The sequence below is a fragment of the Rhipicephalus microplus genome, unplaced genomic scaffold, assembly GCF_043290135.1.
Source record: "Rhipicephalus microplus isolate Deutch F79 unplaced genomic scaffold, USDA_Rmic scaffold_15, whole genome shotgun sequence".
Taxonomy (NCBI): Eukaryota; Metazoa; Arthropoda; class Arachnida; order Ixodida; family Ixodidae; genus Rhipicephalus; species Rhipicephalus microplus.
Genome location: NW_027464588.1, coordinates 184,346 through 208,653, shown reverse-complemented (window position 1 = coordinate 208,653; position 24,308 = coordinate 184,346). Strand labels below are relative to the sequence as shown.

At 47.2% G+C, this 24,308-nt stretch overlaps 1 protein-coding gene across 9 annotated transcripts in view; it reads left to right on the top strand.

The window, feature by feature from the left end:
* LOC119174263 (prestin) overlaps positions 1-22,596 on the top strand; it is a 269,359-nt gene extending 246,763 nt beyond the window's left edge. For all 9 annotated transcript variants that reach the window (XM_075883088.1, XM_075883092.1, XM_075883090.1 and 6 more), the window contains 9 exons: positions 544-657; positions 2,487-2,564; positions 3,221-3,316; positions 3,478-3,584; positions 5,815-5,884; positions 6,259-6,368; positions 11,923-12,052; positions 12,525-12,579; positions 18,954-22,596. In XM_075883088.1, coding sequence (XP_075739203.1) covers positions 544-657; positions 2,487-2,564; positions 3,221-3,316; positions 3,478-3,584; positions 5,815-5,884; positions 6,259-6,368; positions 11,923-12,052; positions 12,525-12,579; positions 18,954-19,078 — 885 coding nt within the window. In that variant the 3' untranslated portion in view covers positions 19,079-22,596. The remainder of the gene's footprint in view (positions 1-543; positions 658-2,486; positions 2,565-3,220; positions 3,317-3,477; positions 3,585-5,814; positions 5,885-6,258; positions 6,369-11,922; positions 12,053-12,524; positions 12,580-18,953) is intronic.
* The last annotated feature ends 1,712 nt before the right edge of the window (positions 22,597-24,308 follow it).

The following is a 24,308-nucleotide window of genomic DNA, read 5'->3' as shown; positions in this document are numbered from 1 at the left end:
TGTTCCCAAATCAACAATATACATGAAACGGGCGGTGGGAATTATGCCAGTGTTTGTTTCTTCGGCTATGGCTTAGATATTGAACTAAAGAGCTTTGAACGTTAAACTTCGCAAACAGGTCATACGGTTTCTCAAGAACGACACGGTGAGGTAAACTGGACATCAGTTAAATGCATCGCCGTTTTTTACAGCTCATCGTGACGAATCATAATCAAGGTTACTAACCGACAATAACTTACAACGCTAGTGTTACACCTGCACAATGCTGCTCACCCGGCAGAAAATGAGATGAAGTCTTGGGGCTGTGATTCATCATTATCGTCTACGCACTTCTATAGTATCACAGCAGTGGAGAAATACTAATTTTCAGAAATGGAGTCTCCACATAGCAGATAATTATTGATCGACGCTTTCACTTATTAGTGGACCTCTTTCGATGAGAAAATTGCAAATTGGGTTAATAATCCAAGCCATTATGATTCATCGTACATGCCGCTTTCTTTACTCTGTCCTCGCTTTATTTATTTATTTTTTGTTTCACAGGAGCTGAATGCATTGGGCGCGGCCAATGTGATCACGTCGTTTCTCGGCTGCTACCCTTGCGCCGTGTCTCTGTCGCGCAGTTCCGTTCAAGAGAAGGCCGGCGGCCAGACGCAGGTAATGGGCGCTGGCGTGTGTGTGTGTATGTACTGCTTAACGCTGTTTTGAAAGACAAGCCATTTTATCATGCACAGACGTTTACTGCACAGCTCTTAACAGTACGAATAGGCACCTATTCCGACAATCAAGCGTCATGGCAGTTCTATTATTTCGCCTATCCAGGCAGAAAGTTTATAGCTTAAGCTCAAGGTGTATCTGAAATTGCCAAGGTGTATCTGAAATTCTCATTTTTGGAAATGTTAGCCGTTGTTAGTGGTTATATTTTAGAAATTTCGAGGCCAATCATGACCTCATGTTTCGAAATATAATACTTTCTAGTGTGCGAGCCCTTAGCAAAAGAAAAAGAAACTGAAATTGTCGTATCCGCGTGTTATAGCATGCTATTTTGCGACGGATGGGCACCGAAATTTTAATTCTTCGGGACTGAGAGAAAAAACGTGGAAATTTATCTCTATTTACATTCAAGCTGTGTGTACTGCAGCTGCATTCCTGTGAAAAAGAAAGAATCGGTCGCACCGTTGTTGGTCCTGCTAAGGGGTCTGTGCACTTTTCTACAAATAATTTATTGATTGATTCATGATAACGTTCTTGCATTCTGCCTTAGGGGAGAGATGACTGAAAGCTGAGTAAACGCCTGACTATGTCATGCTACCCTGGCAGCAAAGCATAAGAAACACACCAACAAGCATTTATAGTACTATAGGACAGAACGCACTAGTACATATTGATCTACAGTGGTTCCAAGATTAAGCAGAATTGTGAGTTAAGTGTACACAAATATAAACACAGCTGTCTTTAGACTGGTATGAGGACAATGAACGCAAAGTCATAATAAACTTAAGGAAAAAATGAAAAGGCTTCTCGTTGCTATTGTAAGTGAACTGCACAAAAATATAAACGACACTCACTGTAGTGCTGTGAATTGTAACCATTTGTGCTCACAATCGCTCCTAATACCGAAGTATGCTATTCTTTTTTTCTCCCACACGAGAAATAGCGGCGTCTGTTGCCGGAAATCCCTTGGCTGGACAATAGCGTAGAGTGAATTGTAGAGCATTCGCTATGCAACAATGGGTTGGCCTGCCTCCTAAAAAAACAAAGAGTACATAGTCAAACCTGAGCACGTATGTTCGTATGTGCTATGCTATCTCGTGTCAGTGTTGTTGCTTGGTCCGTTTATGAAATGACCGGATGCACTAACAGTAATGCTGCAGTTATCATCACCACGTACGTGACGTGTGTGTTACGCTTTCTACAGAAAAAACATTTGGTGTACATAGCATGAAAATGCCGGCTGCTAAATGTGGAAGTGCAGTTTAAAATAAGCTGACGTTAGCCAATCGACAGCCGTATTTGTGCTTTCGCATGTTTTTGCGTGACGAGGCCCACTGTATGCATCACCTCGAGCGCAAACTCTATAGTGTGGTACAGAGCGCTGGAACACGCATCGTATTTTTTCATCCAGTGCCAATTTTCCCTTGACGATAATAGTTGCGCTTTCGAGCACATAGAATAATCATTTCTATTGATTTATTCAAGCTCAAACGTTTTGATAATCTGGGCTGTGTATGACGATGCCTGCACTTAACGCGAAGAAAATAACTAAAGTAGGCTTCGCCTCACAAATGAGCTTCCCACAGAGAAACCACCTTGTGCAAAAGCGTTTTAAAAAGATGCATGTGAGCGTGAGGCACACATTTTCGTATATCGAAACACTGTGTTGGGACTGAGATCACAGCCTTTACAGTCAAAAAGCAAGAATGCTGATTTTAAGGAATGATTCGTGTTATTGTAACATCTTTCAAACTTTTCGCTTTCCACTTCAGATTTCAGCGTTAATAGCGTCCGGTATCCTCATCATTGTCATGGTAGTGGCTGGGCCGCTCTTCAGGACACTGCCAAACGTGAGTTTCATTGTCTAACGCCTTCTTTGTTTTCTAGAGACCGTGATGTGGTGCCGCCCTAACCATGGCTTTGGTGCAAACGCAGTGTCGCTAGTTCGTAAACTTCGACATGCGCTCCTCAAAGTTGCCTGTAGCATTTCTACTGGCGTATAAAGTTTCTGCATATGCTACCCATTACATGCACAGTAATTCTGTGAGCGTAGATACAGACATGGCCTCTAGTGAGAGAAATCATTGTGACCACGCTCGCGCCATTCCTTTCATTGCACAATCCTTTCCCCTGTGATTTATTGTTATTGACATCACATGATCACATTGACTACGTGCGAAAAAAATGACAAGGCGCCATGACAAGGAAAGTCTGCCTATCGACACGTTGGTCAGTCTGTGTGAGGTGCCTTATTCCTGTTCACAAGGCCTACGTAGCAAACCACACTTGCTTCGTGAGTAAATGGCACTGCATCGTCCGGCGTCTCGACAAATGCTGCAATGCAGTCACTGCCAGTGATTCGTCGTCTTTCTGCAACAGCGGCTTTCTTCCCGCATTTTTTTTTTGTATTCGACGGCACGTCCGAACATGTATATTCTGAAAAAATTATCATCACCATCACAGCTTCGTATTTTCATTATGGTATCATTGCTCTTCTTTCTTCCAGTGCATTTTATCGGCAGTCATCATTGTAGCCCTTAAAGGGATGTTGTTTCAAGTGAAAGATTGCGTCAACACGTGGAAAGTGTCACGACTGGACGCTGTAAGTAGTTAATTCTTCTTGATATGAACGAGTGCAGAGCATTGTTAGCATGACGCCTTTACCTTTTGGCTTATTGAAATCTGCATTCTACGTCATATAAACGTGATTTAACCTGCACCTTTTCCATCGCTCAAGTTGTTTCTTTTCATTTCTTCTTCAAGCTCACCTGGATCATCACGTTCACGTCTGTCGTTATACTGGACATCGACATCGGCATCGCCGCGGGCATCGGCTTTTCCGTGGTCACCGTCATTCTGAGGACGCTGGTGTAAGTTTGCTGCTTCCAGTTCTTACTGCGCATACGCCGTGTGCACTGATTGCGCAGCTAGAGACCCATAAAACTATAGGAACCAGGCTGCCAGCTTAGTTTAAACATGCTACGTTTATTTGTCGCGCAGTAGAATAAGGGGCAGATGATAGGTCTGCTCTGGAATTTTCGCACGACCTAGTTGTGAAGTCGGACATGTTGAACGAGTCTGCTCAGGCATATATTTCTTTCGTCTTCAATTAATATAGAATTCATCGTAATAAAAAAATTGTACTGAACTTTAAAACCTTCCAAAACATTGTTTCAGCGAGTGCAGCCTGATTGGAAGGGGGGGGGGGAGATAAGCAGAAAGGCGTGACGTCAGACGACGTGGCAGTTTAAAGGTGTAACGTGGCAGTTTAAAGGCATGTATGGGCGAAGTTTTAAGTGTGAATACACTTTATAAGCGACCCCAAACCATCCACCGTCGTCGGCGGCGTCCGCAGTCTTCTCTCTATCTTTAAAAGAAAGAGGACTTGGCGGGCCGCAGCGCGATGCTCTACCGAATAAGCCACGGACGCGACGCTGATAGTCCCCCTCCCCCTTCGTTTGCTCCTCTGCTCTCCTCGCTCGCTGCAGCTGCGCGCGCACCCCTCTCTCTCGTGCGCCCGCCTTCTCTCTCAGTCTCCTGTCGAGAGCGGGTCGTGCGATGGATGTCCCGGAGGCAACGCTACCATCTGCATATAAGGCGCGTTACTGACACCGATATCAGCGTCGCCAACATATTTTAACTTTACTCCCCCTCATAGCATCACCCCGTGCATTCCCACTTAACCATGTTCACCCTCGGGGAAATGCTTGGGAGTTTTTTTTCGCAAGTATTTATCGTTAGACCAATTTAAAGTCTCTATTTCGTCTCCCTTTAAAATAATTGCTTCTCAGCTAAAGGAGTTCGATACGTCCGATGTGAAGACAAAATTTCCCGGCTCCTAATTTAATTATGCTTGGTCTGAATATACTGATATTATCATTAAGACCCGATGAACTATATGATCCAGCAGTTCAAATAGCGCTTCAATCTTGCGTTCCCTGTTAATTGTGCTTGCACGTAGTGTTGCGTGATTGCGGGAATCGTCTTAAACCTGATTCGCTATAGTGATACATTGTTACGTATGCTCGCGAATGTAGACCGCTGTTCCTCTCGTCAGAGTCTCTCAACTACCGTATAACTTTATTTTGGTCGAACATGCATGGTTAGACGAAACACACACACACACAAAGAGCGAGGCAAACAAGCACAGTGCTTCTTTGTCTTGTTTCTCCTTTCTTCGTGTATCTACCCACTGCGAAGTTGGATCAAAATCAACTGTTACCAACTTGCCCAACTTTCCGCGTTGCTTGCGGTATAGTTTTTTAGCTTATCACAGGCGCCAGTTCAATAATACATGTTGTTGGCTGAGTTGGTCATGCATCATTAAACAATAAAAGGGGCATCTAACAGACAATAATGCCAAGGGAAGTACAGGGAAAGTTATTGGAAGTGATTGTAATGTAAAAATGTGAAGAAAGTGAACACTGGCAGGGACCGAGGATCGCGTTTTGGCAGACTTGATGCCTTGAGGTAGCATATGAGGAATAATTTGCTGAGCTGCCATCTCGTAATAATATCGCGCACTACATGACTCTAAACAGACAGAAAACTGCTCCACAGACGTCGCAATTGCAAGAGGTGGCGTTGACTGAAGCTCCCATGTTTAAATGAACATGTATATTCTGTGAAGTGGACTGGGGGATGACCGCCACTGTAGTTAAGTTGTAGAGCATCGGGCGCATTATTCGAAGGTCGCAGGTTCAGCCCCCGCCAGTGACAAGCTGTCTTTTCGTCAACTTCTCTTTCTTCACATTTTACATCGAAGTCACTCCTTATAATGTCGTCTGTATTTTCTTCGGCATTATTTTCTGTTAGATGCCATTAATATTGTGCCTAATAAAAAAGCAAGCCCTTAAATTTACACTTTTAAGCAATAAGCGAGGTTCTGAACGAAATCCGGTCGCGAGTCTGCCCCGAACCTCGTTTTCTACTCTTCCTTGCTTCTTTCGTGAAGCTCTTCGTTTAATGGCAGATGCCACCCTCCCCCAACTTTGTTTGCTTTAATTGCTATAAGCCCAACCACCGTGCCCAATTCGTAACAGTACTTATGTTCAACGCCGGCACTTCAACACGCACAATCAGTGTCCTTTTCCCTTACAGGCCTTACGTGTCTTTTCTGGGGAACGTTCCTGACACGGACATATACCTGGACGTTAAACGATATAAAAAGGTGAGCTACACCTAATTGACGCCGTGCTATGAATCTGTCAAGTTTGCTTCATTCCAAATAGACGTGCACTCTTACGCGTGTAAGTGCGAATGTGCTATCGTAATATAGAATCGGCGAATTCGATATTCGACATAGGCTTCTCAAAAAAATTTTTCATGATAGTGGGTGACTATCCTCCATAACTGACCTCCAGTGTTAATCTCCAAACGAAAATGATTTGATCTAATTTTGATATCAACAAGACAGTGGTATTTGCTAGGCTGGCATGGTGCTGTCTCTGCAAATGGTATTGGACATTGGACAAAAATGCAACAGTCTATTCCAATCGCGAACAAACTTTTTTAACTTTATGTGGTATTCTTCACGTTTCGCAGGCTCAAGAGATCCCACGGGTCAAAATCTTCCACTTCAGCTCGGCGCTGTACTTCGCCAACAGAGACGTGTTCAAGAACAGTCTCATGGAGGCCATCATCGGCAACAGCGAGTAAGTTCCTTGTACTGTTATATAACTAAATAATTTAATTATTCTTAGGAGCCAAAACCACTATTTTATTATGATCCGAACCATACTGGTCGACTCTGGATAAATTTAGACCGCCCGTGGTTCTGTAACATTAACTTGAATCAAAGTAGACGAGTCAATTCTGCATTCTTGAGCTCGACAGAACGCAACCTTAGCTACTTAGCTGTACCACGACGGGTTGCACACTGTGTGATGCCTCTGCGCAAGTATGGTTTCTGAAAGGTTCAGTTCTGATAGGTTGTTTCGCTGGTATGTGTCTGTGCATTGGCCTCGAAATCTAGAAGTGGCGCCCTCTCGCATGTGACGTCAGTTTGGGAAATCCACTCTCAACCGTGCTGCAGCAGCCACTGCGCCTGTTTGCGGATCGTCTGCTTCGGGCGGGAACAGCCTGGCGAGGGTCAACTATAACGCTCACAACGAATGTTTTGGAATGAAATAGTGAAATTGCGTTAGTTGCAGCCAAATCGACAGGGCCGGAAAACCTTCTAGATGGCCGATAAGCACGCAGATGCCGCCGACCGCATTGCTGGTCAGAAAGTGAAATTAAATAAGTGGGAGTGTGCTCGCTCATCATCTTCAGTTTCTGCCGTGCGATATCGATCAGTTCAGGTGTTTTGGAATTTCAATGAGTGTGTTTTTCTCCAGCTTCTACAAGCATGTAGATACAGCAAGCGAAACGTCGCGGTGTCTCATTGACAGACGATGCAAGCCACGTTGTTAAATGTGCGCAGCCATTGAAGTCAGTGAAGATCGCATAACCGTCGCGGCTCTGGTTCTGACAACACGTGGACATGCAAACCTACCACGCTATGTCTCCATGGCGATCTAGTGCTGCGCAATGGTCAAGTACTGTTCTATGCCTCAGTGTGCTTCGTCCACCCGTCAAAAAAAAAAAGTTAGCTTTTACAACAATCTCAAAGAAAAAAAAGGGTAGGCATTGAGCTATTTTTCCTGCAATGCAAAGATTGTGACCGTGAACACGAGGATATGCGTGAGAATTGCTAATTTCTGCCACTTTGGCATTCGCATGCAACACATGAGATGATTACTCCAGAGAAGCTGTTTAAATTGGGGCTTCGGCAGGGTCTACTAGAAAAGCAAAGCAGCATCAAATTACCAAATTTGATACAATCGTGCTCAGATTGCAGTTATGGTCGTCGTCAAGGTGCAATACTATGTCCTATCACAGTAAGAAAACTTTTGAGGGGTAGGTGATGGTATGAGGCGATAAGGGTGCAGGTTCCGCCCTAAGTAGTTCATATAATATTACGCAGGGTCGTCGCTCAGGTAACAGGATATGACCCATAGCTATCGCTGATGGTGTATAGCGCGCACAGGGCCACAAATATTATGTGACAACTTTTAGTGAGTGTGCACCTAAACAACGACAGTAGGTTTCTCTTGTGAACTTATGATAAGCAGTGCGCTAGACGTGCGTTTGTCTTGATTGGCAAACTACGTGTATAGCAAACTGCGTGTATATATACAGTACGTACGCCAATAAAAAAATTGGTCTTGTATCTGCATGTTAATCTGCAAATGTCGTCAAAAGGCGATAGTCTTGCATCTGGAGAGATTGAACAAAACATGTATTTGATGTTCTGCGCAAGTAAATCGGTGAATGGTATTCTGGAGGCGCTGCGTTAGAGTGTCTCGACTGTGCAGCAGAGGTGAACAAGCGCACCAACTCACGTCACATGTGAGACATGAGCGCTATCTGGCACTTATCTTTTAAAAGAAAAGGCGTGGCTCTGAGACTGGTCTGTGCGCCCCTCTCAGACGTGACAAGGTGTAGAATGCAAGGCGAAGGGTAGGTGCCACCACCGTGTCGCCTTAGCAAAGCGTTGGAAACGCTTCCCTCACCGTGCAAGCCTTAGATGGTCAGCGTTGCGTGATAAACGCTACGGTCCTTAGAATAACTAATGTATACCTTTTATAGTGAAAGACGCTCATACAGTGTATATACGTGTTGCTATGGTGTCTCAGATATGCACGATAATTGCTTTTTAATTGGATAATCGCACAAAATGAATGCTGAACCTTGAGCAACATTGGCGGGCGCTGCGGATGGGGTCAGTCGTCTGGGATAGCTGATTCGCTGCTGCTGTTTAAAATGCCCGGTATTGTTAAGGGTGGGCGAACAGACAAATGAACAGACAGACAGACAGACAGACAGACAGACCAAAATTTTTGCGTTGAAGGTTCCCAAGAAAAACTGTCATTTTTAATGAACTGTAGTCTCGCATGTCCCGCACCGCTCAGCTGCGCTCACGAGGAGCGCTTATCCGAGGTGATCCGGAGGCCGCGTCGTCGGCTCCCTGTCTAAAGGCCTACGCGGTAGTTATTAGGACGGCATCTCGCCTGGTGTAAGTCGCCTACATCCAAGATAAAACAAACGCAAACCGTAAAGCACCGCATTGTCACTGACCATGCTGAGCGACCCATACGTCAGCACGCCTACCGAGTATCAGAAAAGAAACAGGGGGCTATACATTCTCAAGTGAAGCACATGCTCGAAAATGGCGTAATCCAACCCTCGAACAGTCCATGGTCGTCCCCCGTCGTACTAGTAAAAAAGAAGGACGGCACTCTCCGATTTTGCGTCGATTACCGCAAACTCAATAAAGTCACAAAGAAAGACGTTTATCCACTTCCGCGCATCGACGACTCACTAGACCGCCTCCGACGCGCCCGATACTTCTCCTCTATGGATTTACGCAGTGGCTACTGGCAGATCGAAGTTGATGAACGCGACCGAGAGAAAACAGCATTCATAACGCCTGATGGTCTGTACGAATTCAAGGTGCTGCCCTTCGGTCTGTGTTCTGCCCCTGCGACATTCCAACGAATGATGGATACAGTGCTCTCCGGTCTCAAGTGGGAAGCATGCCTTGTTTACTTAGACGACGTCGTTGTCTTCTCCCAAACGTTTGAGCAGCATTTGCAGCGACTTAGATCTGAGTTTGCTGCAATTCGCACGGCAGGCCTGTCACTGAAACCAGAAAAGTGTCATTTTGGTTACAACGAAATAAAGTTACTCGGTCACCTTGTTAGCCCTGATGGTATTCGGCCTGACCCAGACAAAACATTGGCTGTCGCAGATTTTCCGCCACCTACCAACAAACGTGATGTGCGTCGATTTTTAGGCCTCTGTGCATACTACAGACGCTTCGTGCAAAATTTCGCAAACATTGCCGAACCCCTCACTCGTCTGACAAAAAACGACGTTCCCTTCGTGTGGGGCCTTGAGCAAACGCGCTTTCTCCGAGCTCCAGCAGCGTCTCGAGTCTGAGCCCTTACTCGGACACTACGACGAATATGCCGACACTGAACTACACACAGACGCCAGTAACATCGGCCATGGTGCAGTCCTCGTCCAGTGACAAGGCGGCGTCGAACGCCCTATTGCTTATGCGAGTCGGATTTTATCATCTGCGGAGGCGAATTACACAACGAATGAAAAGGAGTGCCTAGCTGTTGTCTGGGCAATAGCTAAATTCAGATCGTACCTGTATGGTCGCCCGTTCAGAGTTGTTACCGATCATCATACGCTCTGCTGGTTGGCGAACCTTAAAGACCCTTCCGGACGTCTGGTCAGGTGGAGCTTACGCCTTCAGGAGTTTGATTTGACAGTCGTGTATAAGTCTGGCCGGAAGCATACTGACACGGACTGCCTTTCCCGACCTCCTCTTTAGACAGCGTCAGGTGATCACGATCTCGACGGCCGTTTTCTCTGCGCCGTTAGTGTATCCGACTTGGCTGAACAGCAGAAGAACGATTCCAAGCTTCCACAATTCATCGAATATCTCGAAGGCCGTACGCCGCATCCACCACCAGCATTCGCCCACTCGTCATCATCGTTCTGCGTCCGCAGAAATATCCTCTATAAAAGAAACTTCGACCCTTACGCGACTGAGTACCTGCTCGTTGTCCCCCCAGCGTTACGAGCCAATGTCTTGTCCGCCTGTCATGATGAGCCTTCCTCAGGCCAATTAGGATTCACACGTACCTTGGCCCGGATTCGCCAACACTACTACTGGCCTAAGCTCAGTCGAGACGTGAAGCATTACGTGAAGATGTGTCACGAGTGCCAGCGCCGTAAAGCACCACATCAGCGCCCAGCCGGCTTTTTGAAGCCCGTCGCTCCTCCGACACAACCGTTTCAACAAATTGGCATGGATCTACTCGGACCTTTTCCCAAGTCTCGTGACGGCAACCACTGGATTGTTGTCGCTACTGATTACATGACGCGCTACTGCGAAACGAAGGCATTACAATGTGGCACCGCCATTGAGACTGCCCACTTTTTTATGAAAAACATCGTCCTCCGACATGGAGCACCAGCAGTTGTCATAACTGATCGTGGCACAGCTTTTACCGCCCGGATGATACAAGACGTCATGCAGCTTAGCGGCACAGTACATCGAAAAACTGCTGCATACCACCCACAAAGCAACGGCCTTACAGAGCAACTAAACAAGACGATCGCCGACATGCAATCCATGTACGTTGACCAAGACCACAAAAACTGGGATGACATCCTCCCTTACGTCACGTTCGCTTACAACACCGCTGTGCAAGAAACAACTAGATTCACACCATTCCGGTTGCTTCACGGCAGGGAGGTCACTACAATGCTGGATGCCATGCTTCTACGAGACAGACACCAGATTAGTGTCAAGACGAACGAATTTATCAGACTGGCAGATGAGGCTCATAAGCTTGCAGTCGAACGAATCCATAAGCAACAATGCATCGAGTCGCTGCGGTACAACGCTCGTCGTCGCGATGTCTCTTACCAACTCGGAGAACGAGTATGGTTGTGGACTCCTATTTGACAACGGGGCCGGTCGGAAAAGTTGTTACGCCGCTATTTTGGTCCCTATAGAGTTCTCCGTCGTCTCAGCGAAGTGAACTACGAGGTTCTTGACGAGGACATGGCTCGTCAATCCCGCCGTTCACAACAGCGACACGTCGTCCATGTTTCGAGGATGAAACCATTTTACCAACGCTGACTATTCGTCACACTCCCTTGAGTAGGCTTACAGTGATTGTGAACATACCCTTGTGTACTGCTTATCGTACGTCTTTTTATCTGGCAATTATGTTATGACATCGGGACGATGACCTTAGGGAAGGGGGGTAATGCCACTTGTACAAGTTCTACAAGTATTATTTACACAGATGCTGGCATGCTTGTATGTGCCGCTGTTCAGAAGAGGACAAAGATGCGCGTGCAGAGAAAAACAACATACTGCCGTTGTTCGAATCAGTTTGACGTCCTTGTGTGCCATTATCTGCAGCTTACAGTTACGTTGTAACGTGACAATATGTTACGGGCAGAAAGTCTCAGAAACAGACATACGAGTGCGAAAGCATTCTCACGTATCCGTAGTGATGTGTGACAGCATCGCGATGACCCACCCCTCGCGGGGCTGAGATAGTCGTCCACTGGACAATTAGAGGCTATTTCTATCTCTCTCATGTATGCGTCGCTTTTCTTATGAAATTGCAGTGAAACGCGCAGTCTTCTCGAAGACCAAGGCAAATACAACGCTGCCGATGAAGGCTCCATAGCGGCTGTCATCCTGGATTGCTCGGCTTGCGTCTACATTGACTCCTCGGGAATCGAAACACTAAAAGAGGTGAGTGCCATCACGTAGAATACTTGACGGCAATTAGCTGTATGTATTATCCACCAGATAAGATATATTCGCGCCGCGCATCAAGTCCCGAGTGATCACAGAATATTGGATTGGCAACGCAAATGTGATGTGCACCCAATAGCTTGAACACTCTCTTCTGCCAGGGGAGAAGCCTGCTTGTTATCGCTGAAGGAGCCCTAACAGCAAGGGTATGCATTCGTGTATTCATCATTCACGATTACATTCTGGCCCTCTTCAACAGTGTATTTTGATTACTTTAGTTCTGCCGCTTGGCTGTTAGAAATTTCTAAGCCGTAAGTATTCTGTAGGATGCCCTGCTGAAGGTGTACTTCTTTAAGCGTGGCTGTTAGCTTTGAATATGTGATAGTTCTTTTTTACCTGCACCTAAATCTTATCTTGCCGGTGTTCGTCGATCTAAATACCTGTGTGCATTTGCAATCTTTCCTTGCAGATACTGAAAGAGCTTAGAGACTCCCAAGTCGTCGTCTACTTCGCTTGTTGTTCAGGTGAGATGTGGTCACTGTTGCAAAGGTTTTGTGCTCTTTGCCGAGCTTCTTACACTGTGCAGTCTCTAAGATTTCTAGAGCAGTCTTCTGGAAGCTAAATTTGCCAGTTCTTCTATAGCATAGGCATCCTACATTCGCGTGTGTTTCAATGCTACGTTGAGGTGACATGTCGGTAGCAGTTCCTAAGACACAAGATTACAATAACTCTGCCTGCGGGACATACACATTTTCGACGACGTGAAAACAAACAAAACCTATTGGTTTCAACTGCTAATGCGTTTACATGTGGCGTGCATTAGCTTTTACTAGTTTGAAAACAAAGTGCTGAGCATCGAGAATTATGCGCGCATTATGGCACTAACCTAATCCTGCCCTTTTCCTTAGGTGCGTCTGCATTTGTAATGCATTTGATATCTTGCTTGCTGTAAATTTCCTTGACTGCTTTTGGGACTAACAGGTTCTATTCTTCCTAGCTGCTTGTGGCGTTTGTGCGACATACGACGTACGTCGCACGTGCCGTTTCGACATTTGCGATTGTTTCGTCTGAGAAATGGCCTTACCCCTTCGTCTAACTCTGTGCCGCCATATTGTCACGAGCGGTTGCAATGCACGGCGCATACAGCGCGAATGAACATTCAGACAAAAGGTGAAGAAGGAAGACGACGTTGGGTGTGCTGTCTCGAGACCCCTGGTGGAAGTAAACGCGAACCATCCAGGCTCGCCTGTTTTTCAACCTTTTCGTGTACTTCTTGCGTGTAACATTTGGTGGAGCTGTGCTGGGTACCTCCCACGACCTACGACGGAGCCGTCAGCACCAGAACTTCGTAGAAGCCGTCGCCTTGCCGGACTTTCGCCATCGCGCCCCGACATGTCTCTGGAGCAAAATGACCCCCTCAGCAATGCCTCGGCAAGACCACCGCTGTATCAGCATTACCGAGAGCCACGGCCGTTCTCAGCAAAGCCAGGGGAAGACTTCGATGAATGGCTGACCCATTACGAAAGGGTAAGCCAATGCAACAACTGGAACCCGGCCAGCCAGCTCAGGCATGTCGTTTTTTATTTGACGGACACGGCCCTGGTTTGGTATGAAAACCACGCCGACACGCTTACTACATGGAGCAGTCTTATTGAAGAAATGAAGAAGTGCTTTAGCGACTCGGACACTAAGAAGAAACGAGCGGAAACAGCTTTAGCTCAGAGAGCTCAGGTGATCGGCGAGACTTGCACGACATATATTGAAGAAGTTCTCAAGCTGTGTAAGACCATCGACTCTCGAATGCCCGAGGAAGATAAAGTGGGACACCTTTTAAAAGGTATTGCGGAAGACGTCTATAACTTCCTCATTGGAAAAGACAACCTGAACACCGTATCAGACGTGATTCGGCACTGCCGCACATTCGAGGCGCTGAAAACTCGCCGAATCACGCCGAAGTTTGGACGGCTAGCCAATGTCACGACTGTGGCCAGCGTTGACGCGAGTCCGCAGACAGACCTCTCAGCTACCATTCGGCAGATTGTCCGTGAGGAGCTCCTGCGGCACGAAGAACAAACGCGTTATGCGGTGCCGCGTTGCGCCTCCGTCGCTTTCCGAGACGCCGTCTGCGCATCTCCTCCGGCTACTTGGCAGCATTCGGTGAATGCTGCGGATTGTAACAGCTACCGACACGACCCGCATTATGGCCAGACCGAACAACGCCATTACGACTCGATTGATCGGCGTTTTGATCAGCATCCACGCGACGTTCGCCCACGAAGACCCAGCACTGCCTACGACATCCAAGGGGAGGGGATGAGTTACTCTCAGCCTGTGGCCGCTGTGGAATATTTCAATCAGCGTCCGGAAGTTCGCCCTCTGCCCGTGTGTTACAACTGTGGCACGCCTGGCCACATAGCTAGGTATTGTAACCGACGTCGGGCATTCAGCAATGGACAGTCGGGATCGTTTATGCAACACGGTGGTCGTGCAATGGACACTAATAGGCCAGGAAACACCACTTTTGAAGGCTACTTCCGAGAAGAAGGAAGCCGTCACTTCCCTCTGGACAGCTATTCTGGAGAACAAGAAAGGTATCGAAACCGTTACCGCTCTCCTGCCTCCGAACGTACTCTGACACCACCACCAGCTTTCCGAGCGTCTCGATCTCCATCTCCCAGACGGCGTGTGACGTCATCATCTCCTCGACGCCGCTTCGCGTCACCACCGCCGGGAAACTAGCCAGCGCGGCCGATGGAGGTGAGGTCGCTGGAAAATCTTTGCTGCCGACTCGGATACCTCCACCTATCTTCATGCTGAAGAATAAGGTTAATGTACTTATTGATGGCGTTTCTACCATGGCTTTAGTCGACACGGGAGCAACTGTTTCTGTCATGAGTGTGGTGTTCAAAAATCTGCTGGGACGCAAGGTTATGTTTCATTGGGACCACAGCACAAGCTTTCGTGGAGTGAGTGGGGACTCATTATACCCGGTTGGTGTGTGTAACGTGGATGTCTCCTTGGGTGGTCAAACCTTTAACACTGAGTTTACCGTGCTTCCGCGTTCCACACACGATGTAATTCTCGGCATTGACTTTTTGAAATTGTGTGGCGCCAATGTTGACTGCCGAACAGGAGAACTCAGTATTTGCGGAAGTGTGTCCTCTGCGCTCTTAGAAGAATCATCCCAGCAAGAGAGTGTGTTTTGTGTTTCTGAAGACACTGTTGTGCCCGCTTTATCCGCGATGCGCGTTCCTGTTGTTTGTTCGTCTTCTGTTAGTACTTCGTTCGATGTTGCGGTGGAACCGGTCCATAGAAACTGTCTTAAGAAAAATGTGTTGGTTCCGTATTGTATGGTTTCAGTTACCGATGGATGCGCAGGGCTATGGACGCTAAATTGCTCCACTGAAGCCGTAGTGCTGTCTCAAGGCCTAAAACTTGCTACGTTTCAGGGAGAGTCATTTATACCTATGGCAGTGCTTACAGAACTACCGGATACAGCACAAACCAGTGTCTCGCACACCGCAAACGAACACATGCTCGGAATGGTAGCTACATCGCTCAGTGACCATGAACGTCGTGTTTTGATGGCCCTGCTCTCGAAACACTCTTCAATATTCGACTTTGCACAGCACGACGGCCCCACATCGATTCCTGCATCCCGTACTCGCCATCGCATCAACACAGGATCCGCTGAACCGATTCGTCAAAAACCATATCGTGTGTCCTCTGCGGAGCGAAAGATCATCAGCGCTCAAGTCGAAGAAATGATGGGTAAAGGAGTAATTCGGGAATCGTCTAGCCCTTGGGCAGCTCCAGTGATACTGGTGAAGAAGAAAGACGGCACGTGGCGATTCTGTGTCGATTACCGTCGCCTAAATGCCGTTACTAGGAAAGACGTATACCCACTCCCACGAATTGACGACGCCATCGATTGCCTCTTTGCGGCTTCTTACTTCTCTTCTGTGGATTTACGATCAGGTTACTGGCAAATCCCTATGCACCCGGATGACAGAGAGAAGACCGCTTTTGTAACGCCCGATGGACTATTTGAATTCAACGTGATGCCTTTCGGGCTTTGTAACGCCCCCGCAACGTTTGAAAGGTTCATGGACACTATACTTCGCGGTTTGAAGTGGGAAGTTTGTATGTGCTACCTAGACGACGTTGTGATCTTCGGCCGAACATTTCGTGAGCATAACGAGCGCCTGGACTTGGTACTGAACTGCTTGAGGAAGGCCGGCCTTGTGCTTAATTCTAAAAAGTGCCATTTTGGTGAACGACAGACACTTGTGCTGGGACACCTGATCGACAAAGAAGGTATACGACCAGATCCACAAAAGACAACAGCTGTGGAGGCATTCGAGGCACCTCGCTCTGTGAAGCAGCTACGAAGTTTTTTAGGGTTATGCTCCTACTTTCGCCGTTTCATTCCCAAATTTGCTGACATAGCTCATCCGCTCACATGCCTTCTCCAAAAAGGTGTTCCTTTCGAGTGGAGCTCGGAATGCGACTCATCGTTTCGGCAGCTAAAGCTACTGTTGACGTCCCAGCCTATTCTTCGCCACTTCAATCCGTCATCACCGACAGAAGTTCATACCGATGCTAGTGGTGTTGGCATTGGCGCCGTACTAGTTCAGCGTGTCGGCGACAGCGAGCATGTGATATCGTACGCTAGCCGCTCATTGAGTCGCCCCGAGCGCAACTACACTGTCACCGAACAAGAGTGTCTGGCGGTCGTCTTCGCTGTGCAACGGTTTCGATCGTATCTCTACGGGCGCCCCTTTACTGTCGTCACGGATCATCACTCTCTATGCTGGCTTGTGAATCTTCGGGATCCCTCTGGTCGACTAGCACGCTGGGCGCTCCGTCTGCAGGAGTATGATTTCGTTGTTTCCTACAAGAGCGGCCGGCGACACGCTGATGCTGATTGTCTCTCTCGCCTGCCACTCCCAACGACTGAATGTGACGCGGACAACTTTGATGAATACATCGCTTTTGTGTCCACGGGATTTCCGGATATGGATACCTTCATATCAGAGCAGAGGAAAGACGACAGCTTACAGCCGCTATTCGCGGCCGCGCGGGAGTCCGCTGCAGACAATCGTTTTCGCTTACGTGACGGCGCCCTATATAAGACGAACTTCTCGGCTACCGGTGCGCGCTACCTTTTGGTTGTCCCCAAGAGCCTTCGCAGTCACGTATTATCTGCCATGCACGACGAACCAACTTCCGGACATCTTGGATGCACAAGAACACTCTACCGTGCTCAGGAACGCTTTTATTGGCCCCGGATGCGCAATGATACCGAACGGTACGTCGCCAGCTGCACCCAATGTCAGCGTTACAAGCGACCAACTGACGCGCCGTCTGGTCGCCTTCAGCCTGTTTCGCCTCCTAGCACCCCCTTTGAGCAAGTTGGTATAGATCTTCTGGGCCCTTTTCCGCGATCCACAGACGGCAATCGTTGGGTCATCGTTTGCGTAGACCACTTAACCCGTTATTGTGAGACGGCAGCACTGCCGTCGGCCACAGCAAAAGACGTTTCCATCTTCTTGCTGTTTCAAGTTATCCTCAGACACGGACCTCCTCGCATCGTAATCAGCGACCGTGGGCGGCAATTTACCGCGGATGTTGTCGAAGAGACCCTTCGTCTGTGCTCATCAAGCTTCCGCCATTCCACTCCATACCATCCACAGACTAATGGTCTAGTGGAACGCACGAACCGAACGCTTGCCAACATGCTGTCCATGTACATCGACTCCGCGCACAAAAACTGGGACACAATTTTGCCTTTCATCACCTATGCTTTCAACACCGCAAGACATGAGACCACTGGTTACTCACCTTTCTTTCTCCTTTATGCTCGTCCACCACGCTATAATCTTGACACTATGCTTCCCTACTCTGCTCATCACAGTGAGCCGATCAACGAGATTCTCTGTAGAGCAGAAGAAGCGCGACGCCTCGCTCGGCTACGCACCGTCACCTCGCAAGACCGGTCAAAGATCCGCTATGACGACCGTCACCGACATGTTCACTTCAATCCTGGAGATCAGGTGTGGCTCTGGACGCCTTTACGGAAACGTGGCCTGTACCAGAAATTTCTCGCTCACTATGTCGGGCCCTACGTTATCCTCGAACGCCTCAGTGAGGTCAACTACCGCATAGCACGGCTCACAAGCACTGGACGGCGCTCGGCTAAAACAGAAGTGGCGCACGTCGCTCGCATGAAGCTATGCAATGCACGAACCACTGAGTGACTCGCCCGGCGGGCTTCGTCTGCCAACGGGGAAATGTCACGAGCGGTTGCAATGCACGGCGCATACAGCGCGAATGAACATTCAGACAAAAGGTGAAGAAGGAAGACGACGTTGGGTGTGCTGTCTCGAGACCCCTGGTGGAAGTAAACGCGAACCATCCAGGCTCGCCTGTTTTTCAACCTTTTCGTGTACTTCTTGCGTGTAACAATATTTTTCCCGCGGCACAGAGTTGGATCAAAATGAGAGGCCCACTTCTCAGACGAGACAATCGCACAGGGCCCTGCAGCTGAGCGCCAATGACATTAAAGGTCGTTTCGGACGTACAGAACAGTTCTAGCAATAATTGCATCATCAAAGTAAGCAGCAACACGAAGCGCTTGTGCCGAGACAACTCTTAACACTGAATCGTGCTGGCAGCTGTTGCTCACGGATATCGACAGATATCTCCAATTTATCTGTGCATATGTATAGCGTCGCGCTTTAGTTGGTCAGTTGATGCTTACGGCAGTTTGTGTGGCTTGTGAGATAACTAAATCTACTTTCGCAGTTGTTTTACTCTGCCAAAACAGTTATTGTACCGCGCTCTTTCGAATGGAACTGTGTCAGTTACCTCCTTTTACTGCTCACCTCGTGCGCAGTGCCTACGTACAAAGTGCTACTGCGTTCCGACATCCTGGAGATGTTCAACACGCCCATCGTGTTCCCGACCATCCACGACGCTGTGCTGCACTTACCGGATACCACAAGGCCGCCCACACTTTGACCGTCGTGCGGATAGACCAGTCGAAAGCCAAGAGCCGTGAAGTGGTGCGATGATGGACGATCGGCCCAACGACAAAGTCTGGCAGCCGTTCCAACTCTAGCGCTTCTCGGGAGGGCGCCGAGATATATGGATGTGCCATAGGACAAAACGGCCCAGCGTTGGGGATCACATTGGGACTGTCGAAGCGATAAGTCCTCGTCAGGTCACGACGATCTATAAGCAACATTAGTTCCCATTCTACGTTCATTAATTTACCGGTGTTCACAGACTTGACAGCATAGGATGGTGTTCGAGAAACAATTTGTTGAATCTTGTTATACGCGTAGTTTCGAAGAAAGCGGGCTTATTTTACTATAGCGTCCTGCGGAAGTAGAAACACTTCAGGAACGCTCAGTGTGTCTTAAAGAACACGAAGAAACGCAGATATTTCTTTTAGGCACACACTCGTCGATGAGGTAGCATTTTCTATGGAAGCAAAAGTCCGCATAATCGATATTTACGGTGTCATTATGTTTCACTCATTTGAGTGCTCTCGTGTAGTAAACAAGGTGTCTAATTGCAGTAAGCCTCAAGTATTCATGCCGATTTGAACATCTTTCTTTGCCTCTGTAGGGTGTGTTAGATTTGAAAGTAGCGTACTGTTAGCCCAATTACTTTTAGCAGCGGCGTTGGTGCTCAGACATCGAAGACTGCAAGTCATTTCATGAGAGCGTGTCCTTTCGACACCACCATTAGCCTCGCTGGCGTTATATATATATTTTTTTTCTTTGGCAGTGTATTAGGACGACGGCGCTCTCTACTAAGTGATTAGTTCGCCGCGGACATTGTCGTAAGCCCTGCAAGCTTGCTTTGATGGCCGTGTACGCGTTTCCCCTAAATACAACATTGAAATTGCCCAAAGGAAGCAGACCGCTTTTTAAGCATTACCTACGGGTGCTCCTTTTTTAATGTGTAAAAAACCAAGTGGCTGATAGGGCCTGGAGGACCAATGTAGTGACAATTTCGTTTCACCCTCGAGCTTGGTACTGTCCGAAGAAAACAAAATGTTTGTAGGGCTGTGTGACGTAATGTGTGTACGAGGCAGTATGCTCAAGAGCGAAGCCTTGTATTATGTACGCTGTTCATGTTATGGGAAAACAGATGGAATACAAAATGAGCTAATTGCAAGGTCGCGTCACAAATCGAACCAGCCAACGCGAATGTGGTTGTTGATACGTTTGGCATATGCTAGAACAACGTTGTGAATGTGGCAGCTTCGGCGTAATGCCCACGGGTTGACTGTGCTCAACAGAATGTGATAAGCGTCTAGCGATTAGTACTGCTGAGAAAAACTTGTGAATGGAGGCCTGGGGAGGTGTGCGCAGATTATGTAGTCGCGTACAAATACTGATGAGTGACTTGCGCAGATGTTCCCGATCCTGCTGGTGGTGGTTGTAATCTGCTATGAAACCCTGACGCGTGTGTGGCATTGTAAGGACACGTTGGTCAGTAGTTCTGCTGTAAGCGTATACATTCTAGTGCGAGCGCTAACGATAGCGGCATCATCGGGATCTTTGCTTTGAAAGTCACAAAGGCAGATTCTCAGCTCCTCGTATCTGAAACAATTGTAGTTAGTTGCCTTAGTTAACCACATGTGTAAACTTTCAAGTGAATGAGTAGATTTAGCTGAAGGTGGTTGATCTACGACACGTGATAAAGAAGGCACCAACATATTATAGCGCGCCTCATGCTGCCCTATAGTCTCGTGTTCCAACTTATCAAAGAAATAGACGCGGAGGAGCGCCTAAGAGTTTATGTAGTTTTTTGATGTTTTACAGTATACCAGAAACTGCCACAATAAGGTGGTTTCACCAAAGATGCATGTGCGTCCGGACGTGCAAGGTGAATGATGTTTCCGACATATAGTGAGACATTTCTGTTTAGTCTGGTGCTTTCCTTTGTTTTTTTGTTTGTATGTCTTTATACCTTTTATCTTCTTTTTTATGTATTTCTACAAAAAGTGACCTCGCGTGTGTACTTGGACATTTTGTGGTCATCTCTTTCGAGCATTTCATTCATCGCTGCTTTGTATGCGCTTTTTTTTGCTCGTGATATTAGTTTTTATCGCGATACCAATTATGTGTTTTTAACTCGACATCGAAGAGCCATTCTTCATTATCTTGCGATGCAGAGCTTTTAAGAGTGAAAGTGTTTTCCAGTTGCGCAGTTGCATTTTTTTTTTAAGCGTCGTGGCGTAAATATTCTTGCGACGCGGAAACACCTCGTATAAGGTGCTCGGAAACCAGCCGCTAAAAGAGCGAGATCTGTATTTTTGTTAACGCTTGTAAAACGCGTTTCTCTTTGGCACTATTTTATCGTTCGCGTGATAAAGTTCGCAGTGTAGACTGTGATAAGGCAGCAATGCGGTTTGTGAACGGCTCGAACGTGGTTGGTCTTCACAAGTCAGCGGCAGTACAAGTAGTTATTCTGTACCGTACTGGAGGGGGGGGGGGGGGGGTTCGCTCTTAAGCGGTAGAATGCCAACCACAGTTTTTTTACAATATGTGCTAGAAGAAAATATGGCGCTGCAATCGGTCAGCCATCATGAAAATGATGCGTACTGCATGAGTTTTGACTCTAGCGTTCCTGCTTGCACCTTTGTTTCGGTTAAAATAATACCTAGTTGTGAACCTCAGAAGTTGATTCGGATTGGTCAGCCTTGAAGAACAAAGGTGGTGAAGTCGCGCTGCCAAACTTCTGCCCAAATTCGTCTTGCGATTAAGCGGCTGCTGGCCACACGGCACCAAAAGTACGAAGCTTACCAAAATCCATGCAATACTCCCCATTCTCGTGCTGTGTGAAGCTTCATGTGTCGCATTTTCCATAGACACTAGCGCCACATTTCCCTCTGGTGCACAATTGTGGAACTCTATGGTGCCAACCACACGAATGCACGCTGACTTTTTGAGTGTTCTACCATTAACCAAGATCTAGCGCGTGCGCATTTTTTCTTTCATAAGCACGTAGTGCTGCCCTTAGTGTCATGCAATGTTCATAGCATTCGGATGTCTAGATGTGTTTTTTTTTTTTTTGATGGAACTTCTTTGCGGGTAGAGAAAATATCTTCTCAGTACTTTCTATGTTAGCGTGCTCATCTTCATGTTCCAGATGTGAAGGTCTTCATTGTCTTTTGCGACGTGTCATGTTTATCTTATGATTGTCATTATGATTATTGTCTGCCTATCTCTCTCTACACCTTTCTGAAATGTGCTGCCTGAAGCCACGAAGTGCCACGCCGGTTCTGACACCGATACACAGCAGCCGCGTTTCGGCAACGTGCGCGCTCTGACACAAGTGTGATGGTGACAAGACGAGAGACCCATCCAAAATGAAAAAAAAAATATGTTGTGGAAAACCTATTTTGTACTTGTGTAAATATACTCGCGTTTTAAGTGTTATATATTTAGTATATAGGTTTATATTGCAATAATTTGTATACGCAGACATGTGTTCTATAAAAGGAAACGTTGTTTCTTCTATGCAATTGTCTCTGTGTTTCCTTATCGTCCAGAACAATGTGCACTGTTATTTTGACGGATCGAAAGAGATGAAAAACCCTACAGTGCAACGTACCCTTCACTCTTTTCCTACGGCACTTTGACCAAAACCCTCACCGTACTAGTTATTAGTTAATTTCAAACTTCCGCTGCTTGCGTGGTGGTGGAGAAAAGCACGTGTTACACAAACTGAGAGGTGTGAGCCACAGAGAGGTGTGGTGTCGATAGTCTAGGAGTACATAGGTCGACGCTGCCAGCCTGGCTGTCCAGACCAAGGCCTTCTGGGCCTCTATATTTGAACGCCCAGTCAGGGCTAGCTCGCAAGGCTCTGGTTTGGGTTATGCAGACAGGCGCGTTCGTTTATGAAAGAGTCAATGATCCTAAGTCGGTGGGTCGTCGATCACTATTAGACGAACGAAAGTTGTTACTGGAGCCAGGATTCCGAGAAGGTAATGATTCTTATAGTATACAGTCTATGATTTCCTAGTCAGTCAGAAGCATTGTCATAGTGCCATTGCTATGACTATTGCCGGTAATGAATAGCAACTGCTACGTCATGCAGGACTGCCTTCTTTTCATTATGGCGAAGGCAAGTTCCCAAGTCGAAACGCTGGCACTAGCGACAGTTTTTGTTCGACAGTTATTAAACACTGAATTGAAAGGATTGTGTTTTGTTCTAACGAGAACTTGAGAAGCTTTGCCTCCTACATAAAAGCAGTGACCCGCTTCATCCGAGAAAAATAATTCGGGAAAACATTGTTTCATATCTCGAGCTGGGCCGTAGGGGCAAGATTCAATATCAGGGTAATCGTATAATGTGATTTCACGCTAAGCTTGTGTGCTCATGCGCAGGTAAGTATGATGAAATGCTCCGACAGATCCTGCACGAATCGAGCTATATGCTCCTTCCTTTGAGAAGGCTGCAGGATTGGCCATGTTGGTCTGTGTCACCACTTGTGTCCCCCCTTGTCGGTTGCGCTGACTGCACTCGTAATCTTCCTACGCTTCAAAAAAGTGCGGCCTAAGTTAAGGCAGACGTCTTTCGTCTCCGAACTCTCTTAAGAAAACGGGCGTCTATAGATGATTCGCGTTTTAGTGCATCATGATGCCAAGTACATTCGCTCTAATCCTAATCATCGCCCGGGTAATGGCTTACTAATGCAGTCACGTCGTTGTAGTAGGTTCGCGCTTGCTTACGGGAAAATATTAATTGTGTAAGAGAGGGTAGTAAGTATAGCATTACTGAGGAAATGAAACTTTGCGCACGTGCATATGTGGGTCGCTTGAAACATTGTTTTGTAGTGAGAGAATCGGCGAAACCTAAGGCGCTTGCTCGAGCAATGTTAGAAAGCGCCCTAATCGTTTCGTCTGTGAGAACCTTACTTTTTGAGCAATGCCTCTTTTCTCTGATACCGGAAAATCATGAGCCCGGAAGCTCAGCCGGAAACTAGTTCGTCTAATTCTGTTCGTGTGTCAGTGCAAGTTGTGGCGTATACCTCTAACTGCCGCCTTCCCGGCCTGTTACATATGGGGATCATAGTTACGTACGTGTAACCGCTGTCTTTACGAGCAACGCCGCGTCCCCTCACACATCAGAAGAGTAACGACGCTAATTTTCCAAGCCGACAGTGGGGGCCGAGAGGAAGCTGGGAGTGCGACAGCTTCGCAGATAATGCGGTGGAGCCCGGGAAGCT